Source organism: Gekko japonicus, unplaced genomic scaffold (genome assembly GCF_001447785.1).
Source record: "Gekko japonicus isolate JY-2015 unplaced genomic scaffold, Gekko_japonicus_V1.1 scaffold2234, whole genome shotgun sequence".
NCBI lineage: Eukaryota > Metazoa > Chordata > Lepidosauria > Squamata > Gekkonidae > Gekko > Gekko japonicus.
In genome coordinates this window covers 63,684-73,036 of record NW_015163155.1, presented here as the reverse complement: position 1 = coordinate 73,036, position 9,353 = coordinate 63,684, and the positions used below count along the sequence as shown (strand labels likewise).

General features: G+C 48.4%; 1 protein-coding gene across 1 annotated transcript in view; it reads right to left on the bottom strand.

The window, feature by feature from the left end:
* PDE12 (phosphodiesterase 12) overlaps nt 1–3,638 on the bottom strand; it is a 4,875-nt gene extending 1,237 nt beyond the window's left edge. Inside the window, exons 1-2 of the mRNA XM_015407064.1 lie at nt 2,348–3,638; nt 590–668 (exon numbers count right to left, since the gene is read on the bottom strand). Of these exons, the coding sequence (XP_015262550.1) occupies nt 590–668; nt 2,348–3,541 (1,273 nt within the window). The 5' untranslated portion in view covers nt 3,542–3,638. The remainder of the gene's footprint in view (nt 1–589; nt 669–2,347) is intronic.
* Between the last annotated feature and the right edge of the window lie 5,715 nt (nt 3,639–9,353).

Below are 9,353 nucleotides of genomic sequence, written 5' to 3'. Positions count from 1 at the left end.
GGGGGGGGGGGGGGGGGGGGAGAAATGTGCTGCCTGCTTCTCTGCTGCAGGACACAAAGCAACACAGCAGCAAGGAGTGCTTCTTGGCCAACTACCAGCCATGGGCAATCCTCCTTCAGCAGCAGGTGCCCCACCTGTGGCCAAGACCCAGAGCCCACTCTTTTTCCTCCCACTCTCACTGCAGGCAGTTGTTGTGGAACAGGCTGCTGGTTAACCAAGTGCTGGATACCATAGTTTTTACTGCACTTAATTTGTTCTAAAATGGTATCTTTCCACAGTGCTCCATCCCCTGGCCCAAGTGTGTTTAACCCCTTCTTTCCTCCAGTTAACTTAATATCTTTTTCTATGTCACAATTACAAACCACAGAAAGCAGAATGTGAATTTCTTCTACCTTGGGGGGGGGAAGCACATATTAAGCCACTACCCCGCCCCCTACTCATAACAATTTTTTCCCTCATATGGCAAGAATGTCACACTCCAGCCATAGCAGGTCACACTATGCACAATTATAACGCTGTGTTTGTATCTCACTACCCTGCCCCCAAACAACCTTTCACAATAGCTCATGAACTACAATAGCAGAATTACCTTTTGGGTGCCAGTATAAGTGGGTGTTGCCAACACAAACCTTTCTGGAAGGATCACTTGTAGACTGAAGAACTGAAACCTACAAGAAACAGTTCATGAGTTCTCATATCATAGCTTTCCTCAGTATCTGACTATACTTCTGGAAACAATTCTGTGCTACCTTAAGGGGCCAACTTCTACTTGAATGGGATGACAGCTGCTCCTAAACTGTGGTGTTCCTTCTCCATGTCTCCTCACACTTTTAGACAGCATGGGTGAAATAAAGTGTTGCCCCTCCCAGGCAGAGATGTACAGTTTCTAAAAAAATTAAAACCATGGGGGAAATGGGTTTTTCCTGTTTCCCCCCCAGAAAAACCAGCAATTTGGAGAATAATTGAAATATATGCAATACTTACTGTCCTATCAAATCTAAACTAATTTTACTACTTTAACAAAAGAAGATATATCATTTACAACTTAGCATATAAAACTTGCTATCCTTGGATATATTTATGGAGTTTAAAAGTTATAACTGTCTTAGCCTTGTAAAAGCAAAATTAAAAATAAAATTATAAATAATAATAATAAAAAATTAAAAATATAAAATAAAAATTTTAAAAAACAGTACTTGAGAGAAAACTAAACCTTATGATATCTTTTTGCACATGCACCTGCTTAGAGAGAGCTACGTTCACAATGAGACTTTCCGTTTTCCTCTGAGGCTTTGGTGCAGTTTCTGCTCCATCTCCTGATCTTTTTTTGTCCCCCCTTCATGGTTGGGCAATAGGCTACTTTTTACCCAGTCTGGGGGTAATGTGTCACAGTGGTTTGAGGGAGAAGTGAAAATGTCAATCACAAGCTCAAGCGTGTCAGAACAAAAAAAGGCATGCAACTGTTGAGAAGCAGTGAAAGCCGTGCATGTTTCCCTCATGAAGATTAGGTACCATCCAGTTGCAGAAATGCATCTGGGATTTAAAAGTTGCTCATGTCCGCAGCATGCCCACCTTGCCTTTAAAAGCATTTCACTGATTCAAAAAGAGAAATTATTTCATAGGGAGTTTTTTGCAGTACTCCACCAAATTTCCAATTTTTCTGTCTGAAAAATTGGAGGGTAAGGCCTAGGAAAAACACCCTCCAGCCTTCACACCTGTGCTCCCAGGTCTCTTTTTCCAAGTCTTATTCCATGAAACACAGTGCAACTCCACTGAATACTGCAACTCCAAGAAAGGCCTTAATTATTATTACCAACATACCATGATGCTGTTTCAACATTAAAGCCACATTCTAGAGCAGGACAGGCACTAACGGAAATTAACAGAACCCAACCTAGCCTAATCTTGGAAGCTAAGCAGGGTTGGCCTTGGTAAGCATCTGGCTGGGAGACCACCAAGTAAGTCAGGGTCGCTACATGGAGGCCAGCAATGGCAAATCACCTCTGAAAGCCTCTTGCCTTGAAAACCCTATGGAGTCAACCATGTCAGATGCAACTTGATGGAACTTTCCACCACCGATATACTACCTGAAACAGTTATTGCACATGACTGGCAACCTTGCTTGTAGAGTAACCAGACATAATGGAGGACAGGTCTTGCCTTTCTTTCTTTAATAGAAGTTTAGAAGTAATTCAGCAGTTCCAGCTCTTTCGCTGAATTCATCAGAAGCTGCTTATCCATTAAAAGCAAAAGAGCCCTGCCCGTCTTTATTTCTGGTTACCACCGACTTTGTTTCCTTATACCTATAATGCCCCTTCAGACTGCCTACAGGCAGATCTGCTTATACCTGAAGGACGGATGATCGCTGCTGCACCTTTTCCTGCACTTCAGGATAGGGAGCCAACTGGTCTCTTAGTTCTTTGTGTAAAGGATCTTCCAGCAGGGCCTGGTTTAAGGCAATGTCATGCTGGCTGAGCAGGCTGAACTTGTCTCTTCGATAGAAGGTGGCCAGGCCCTCGTGCTGCTTCTCCTTAAGCCTGAAGAGCCCTTCCAGGCCGAATGCATCAAGCGCAGGGCCCAGGCTGTCCGTGAAGACCGACTTGTCCACCTCCTGCAGGCAGATGATGTCGGCACTATAACCGGCCAGCTCCTTCTTGAGAAGGTTTTGCCGGTAGTCGAGCTCCAGCGAATACGGAGCGCAATAGGGATAGAGCACAGTCCGGGAGAGCTCGGTTTGGGCGTATATGTCGGCCAGGATGTTGTAACTAACGGTGCGTATGAGACCCGGCCCGGTTACTTTCTTGGTGTAGAGATGCCGCGCGTCGAAGGTGCAGGCGCCCGGGCCGGCCTCCACGGGGCCACCGCTCTCCACTTCGCGCGGCAAGCCGTGCGCGTTGCTGGGCATGAAGACGTGCTCAGTGCCCCCCGGCGTCTCCACCCAGCCCGTTGCAGCGGCTGCCGCAGCTACTCCCAGCTCCACTTTCTGCTCTTGGTACCAGCGGAAAAGGCAATGAGCGGGGGAGCCGAACTCGGTGCGGACCTTGGGGCACACCGGAAAGCCCGCTAGGAGCGAGCGCGGCAGCTGGAGCTCTGTCAGGGCCGGCGGGTTGCGCTCCACGCGGTACCGGGTCTCGCCGATCTGCAGCACCGTCCCGTCCTGCCACGCCTCCGCATTGGGCACGTCGTCGGCCACGGCTTGGCCGTCCTGGGAGAAGAGGCACACGGCGGGGAGTGGCGGCGGCGGCGCTCCACTTTCGGCCCGCGCCTTCTTGCTCTTCTTGGCCGCCTTGGCGTTGCCTTTGCCGGCGTTGTTGGCGATGCGGGCCAGTGCCCGGCCCAGAGGCTCCGCCTGGTCCCGCTGCATATGCCGGGCGCTGCCGTCTCCCAGGACTAACGAGACGCTGAGCTTGGGCTCGGCCGGGATGCAGCGCACCACGGCCCGCTCCATGGCGGTGCTATGAGGCCCCCGAGAGCCCAGCCACTGCCTCCCTGCTTTTAGGCCGGGAAGGGCCCTCAGCGCCCCCCACAGCAGGCGCCACATGAACCCACCAAGGCACCACCATTCATTCCTCCCTCGCGCTCCCTTCCCCCGGCTTCTCCCTTCCTGAGCATTACCAGGACACAGACACTTTGGCTACGCGCCCCGCAAGGGCAGATGGGAAAAGCCGGGGCTGAAGAGGAGGCGGGGAAGGTGGAAGTCGGAAATTCAGGTGATGCTGGGAAATGGCGCCTGCGCAGTTGCCGACGAACCGGCCGGAAGTGCATGGCTGTCCTTGAGTTGCAAGAGTGTTTGCGCGCTTGCGCGCGGGTAGTGTTCGCCAAAAAAAAGTAGGAAGGCGGAGCTACGTCTGGCAAAACTGTAAGGTGGGTTAGTCTAGAGAAGAGTGACTGGTCCAGCATTGCCCAGGGCAGCCAGCTTCATATAGGGTTGCCATCCTCCAGGTGGTGGCTGGAAATCTGCTAGGATTACACCTGATCGCCAGGCAAAAGAAATAGTGTCAGAGTCCCTGGAAAAATCAGTTCCCAATAACATTCAGAAGAAGTTAAGTTAATGGAGACAGTGACAGGATCCAGACTCAACGTTCTTTGTCAGAACTGGGGTTTGGTGTAGTGGTTAAGTGTGCGGACTCTAATCTGGGAGAACCGGGTTTGATACCAGGTTTGATTTTCCACTCCTCCACTTGCACCTGGCTGGATGACCTTGGGCAAGCCACAGTTCTGATAAGAGCTGTTCTTGAAAAAGAGCAGTTTCTGTCAGAGCTCTCTTAGCCCCACCTACCTCACAGGGTGTCTGTTGTGGGGAGGGGAAGAGGAAAGGAGTTTGTAACCAGCTCTGAGACAGCTTTGGGTAGTAAAGGGCAGGGTATAAATCCAATCTCTTCTTATATTGCAATCAAATGAGACATTAGTGGCTCTTGGCCAATCACACCTAAACTACAAGCTCGCCAACCAAGGGCCCAAAATTCCCAGGGGAAAGAGAATACCAAAGACAGTGCAGGTCTCAAGGTTACATGGCACATCAGATAGATAATGGCACAGAGGCCAGAAATGAAAGTATACATTCTTGTTGGCACCCCCCACATCTCCATGGCAACCAAGTTCAAGACAGCCGCTTTGTTGACAGGCTGGAGATCTCCTACCATCATACCTGATCTCCAGGCAACAGAGATCAGTTCACCTGGATAAAATGGCTGCTTTGGAAGGTGGAGTCTATGGCATTATACCCTGTGGGAATACCTTCCCTCCCCAAACCCTGCCCTCCTCAGGCTCCACCCCCCCCCCCAAATCTCCAGGTATTTCCCAACATGGAGCTGGCACCAGAGGAAGGAGATGAATCCTGGTTTCCCTGGTCTTAGTCCAACTATACCTAGCGTTGCCAGCCTCCCAGTGGGCCATGAAATCCTCCCAGAATTATAACAGATGTGCAGACTACAGAGAGCAGTTTGTCTGAAGGCAGGGCTGTTCCAGATTTTCAGGGGCCTGGGGCTCCCCTTCTCTCCTTTGCATGACTGCTAGGCCCCTTTCTCATGCCTTCCTTCCCACCTGACCCAGAAAGCAACATCAGGGGAAGGTCTCAGTTTCTATGCCCTGTTGTTGTCCCTCCAGACTCGCAGGGGTGGCCAAACTGCAGCTCAGGAGCCGCATGTGGCTCTTTCACACAGTCCAATTTAATGTTAATAAAAAGCAAATTTGCATACTGTTCAATAAGAATGTGTGTGTGATATTTGTTCATGGCTTGTGGCTCTCAAACATCTGACATTTATTCTATGTGGCTGTTACGTTAAGTAAGTTTGGCCACCCCTGCTCCAGAGGAACTGGTTGGCCACTGTGTGAGACAGGATACTTGATGAGATGTACCATTGGTCTGATCCAGCAGGGCTCTTCTGACATGCCTGTGCATCCTTTCTTCACCCTTTAAGACCCCTTTCTCCACTTGTACTCACAGATGCCTGTTCCCTGTGTACCTCCAGGAGTATGGATGGCACAGTGCTAGCAAACAAGCAAGTAGGGAAGAGATGGATGTGTGCAGTAGGGGAAGCATGTGGTAGGTGGCAGTGGGCCCTGCAAAACCCCCTGGGCCCTGACAGCTGCCCCACCTCAGGGTATGCTGATGCCAGTTCTGCCTGGAGGAAATGATTGCTTCAGAGGATGGGCTCTAAGTTCCTTCCCCTACCAAACCCTCTACTCCCCAAGCACCACCCCCAAATCTCCAGGGATTTCTGAATATAGAGTTGGCAATCCTACATCATATCTCTGCTGACTTCTCTTCCCACATACTGTCCTCAAATCAGGGTGTGGCGTCCTGCTTATTGGGGAGTCTGTTTCTCCTTTAAAACATACTCTGTGTACATGAACTTGGGCCCCGTTCACATGGAGCATTTGCCATGCTAAAGATACAGATGATAGGCGGATTTTCCGGGCGTGATCACATCGCAACATCTGGGAAGCGTAGTGCACCCGTGTCGAAGATACGGAGTAAAAAACTAGTACATACAATGTGCTACTTTCCAGAAAACGCGGGGCAAGGGCGGGCGTCTGATCGCGTCTCCGCTGGAATCCCGTGGCATCCGCCGCCCGCCCATGTCCCGTTGCAAACCGGATGTTGTTTTTTAAGTCTCCACAGGATGCGCACAAATGCCCACCGGCACATGTGCACACTGTGGTGAGGGGAAAAAATTCCCGTTTGCCACAGAAGTGCTGCCTAGCGATTGCCAGTGTGATCGCACCACACCGCTTCTTTGCCACGCTGCAGGATAGCTGTGTGATCAGCACCTAACGGCATACCCACAGGACCTCCACGAGACATGTGATCGGGCTGCCACGCGTTACTTTGCTCCGGGGCAAACAGCCACGCTCCCCCCCCTGCATTTTCCGGCCCGTGTGACCGGGACCTTGGTAGATTTCTGCTGCCACCAGGAATAAATTATTCCAAATCTCTCTATTGTGGTAGAATGACCCAGGGTCTGGGCACTTCAGAGGACTATGTGGCCCTGAGGAAGGACTATTCTGATTGCTGGGATAAGTTTAAACAAAAAATGATTTATTTAATAAAGAACAAAATAGGTTTCTGGTTATTTTGAACTGTTGCTAAAGAAAGGAACTTGTAAATATAACTGGCAAAGCTCGGTATCACAAACAGTCTCTCAAACTCCAAAACTCCACTCTGACAGGCTTAGACACTCAGTCTAATCTCTCTCTCTCATATATATAGCCACACAGGCTAAACTCTTTGTCTTATTCACACAGAATAGACTCCAACTCTCATAGTCACACAGACTATGCTCTCTCCCCAAACATCACGCACAGAATCCTCTCAGAGACATCCCTCCTCCCACATTCTCAGTCACCAGCCAATCACATCACACTTGTCTCCCTCTATCACTCTTCTTACATTACTGCAGTCAAACTAAACATTTAAAGAAACACGCACACCAAAACATGAAATCATTACAGAGGGATTTCTTAAGCAGCAGTTTGCAACCTTAAGTATACTGCACAAGATGTGTCAAGAAATATCAGTGCTCCTCTGAATATATGTAGGGTACATTTTCCTCACCTCAGCACTGGGGTTGGAAGTTGGATAGTTTCCAAACAGGCATGCATCTCAGCACTTTTCTTACAAGTTAACACTAAATCTTTCATTCCCATGGCAAGGCTACAGCTGTATGCATACCTATTTGGTTATATCTGAACAAAGGGAAACTGAGACATGTTTAAGATTACGCACAAATGCCCACCGGCACATGTGCACACTGTGGTGAGGGGAAAAAATTCCCGTTTGCCACAGAAGTGCTGCCTAGCGATTGCCAGTGTGATCGCACCACACCGCTTCTTTGCCACGCTGCAGGATAGCTGTGTGATCAGCACCTAACGGCATACCCACAGGACCTCCACGAGACATGTGATCGGGCTGCCACGCGTTACTTTGCTCCGGGGCAAACAGCCACGCTCCCCCCCCTGCATTTTCCGGCCCGTGTGACCGGGACCTTGGTAGATTTCTGCTGCCACCAGGAATAAATTATTCCAAATCTCTCTATTGTGGTAGAATGACCCAGGGTCTGGGCACTTCAGAGGACTATGTGGCCCTGAGGAAGGACTATTCTGATTGCTGGGATAAGTTTAAACAAAAAATGATTTATTTAATAAAGAACAAAATAGGTTTCTGGTTATTTTGAACTGTTGCTAAAGAAAGGAACTTGTAAATATAACTGGCAAAGCTCGGTATCACAAACAGTCTCTCAAACTCCAAAACTCCACTCTGACAGGCTTAGACACTCAGTCTAATCTCTCTCTCTCATATATATAGCCACACAGGCTAAACTCTTTGTCTTATTCACACAGAATAGACTCCAACTCTCATAGTCACACAGACTATGCTCTCTCCCCAAACATCACGCACAGAATCCTCTCAGAGACATCCCTCCTCCCACATTCTCAGTCACCAGCCAATCACATCACACTTGTCTCCCTCTATCACTCTTCTTACATTACTGCAGTCAAACTAAACATTTAAAGAAACACGCACACCAAAACATGAAATCATTACAGAGGGATTTCTTAAGCAGCAGTTTGCAACCTTAAGTATACTGCACAAGATGTGTCAAGAAATATCAGTGCTCCTCTGAATATATGTAGGGTACATTTTCCTCACCTCAGCACTGGGGTTGGAAGTTGGATAGTTTCCAAACAGGCATGCATCTCAGCACTTTTCTTACAAGTTAACACTAAATCTTTCATTCCCATGGCAAGGCTACAGCTGTATGCATACCTATTTGGTTATATCTGAACAAAGGGAAACTGAGACATGTTTAAGATTACAGCTCACGCCTGATACAGGAAAGAAATAGGTATACTTTCAGATCTCCAGGGCCAGATGGTTTGCATCCCAGGGTGCTAAAAAAATTGCAGATGCTATTTCAGAGCCTCTGACTCTAATCTTTGAGATGTCCTGGAGTACTGGTGTTGTGCCGGAAGACTGGAAAAAAGCAAATGTTGTCCCTATCTTCAAGAAGGGAAAAAAGACAGACCCAGGAAATTACAGGCCTGGCAGTTTGACATCAATACCTGGAAAAATTCTAGAGCAGATTATTAAACGCTCTGTCTGTGAGCACCTTGAATGGAATGAGTTAATTGGTAGTAGCCAGCATGGGTTTATCAAGAATAAGTCATGCCAGACCAACCTTATCTCCTTTTTTGACAGAGTTACCAAAATGGTTGACTCTGGCAATGCTGTGGATATAGTGTATCTAGATTTTGGAATCATGTCTTTGAGCTGTTGTGGTGCCACGAATCTGTGGGAGCGTGATTTTTGTGGTGACCCCTATATAACACATGGCTTACAATATGATGGTGGTTTTATTTCGTTTCAATGTAAAGATAATATGAATTCATGAGGATCCATGTAGATCCGACTTTTACCCTTTTCCACGACAGAATGCATCACAGAAGTCATATATCCACAGCTCCGTGACAACATCATTCTACAAAAACATGGTTCCAAAGCAGGATCCTCATGGATCCTCATGGTTTATCAATTGAACAGTCAAAGGCTTTAGCATAGTCAATGAAGCAGATGTTTTTCTGGTACTCTCTTGCTTTCTCCATAATCCAGCGAATGTTGGCAATTTGATCTCTTGTTAGGGGCTCTTTAAAAAGTTATGGCTGCCGGCGACGGCAGCAGCGCTAATGGCAGCGGCAACGACGGAGGGGGGAGGGGGGCAAAATGCTCCCCCCGCCTCTCTGGTTGCTTTTCGGCCATCACACTGCAAGAGGTCATTCTGGCTCCCCCAGTTCTTGTTAGGGGCTCTTTAAAAAGTTATGGCTGCCGGCAACGGCAGCAGCGCTAATGGCAG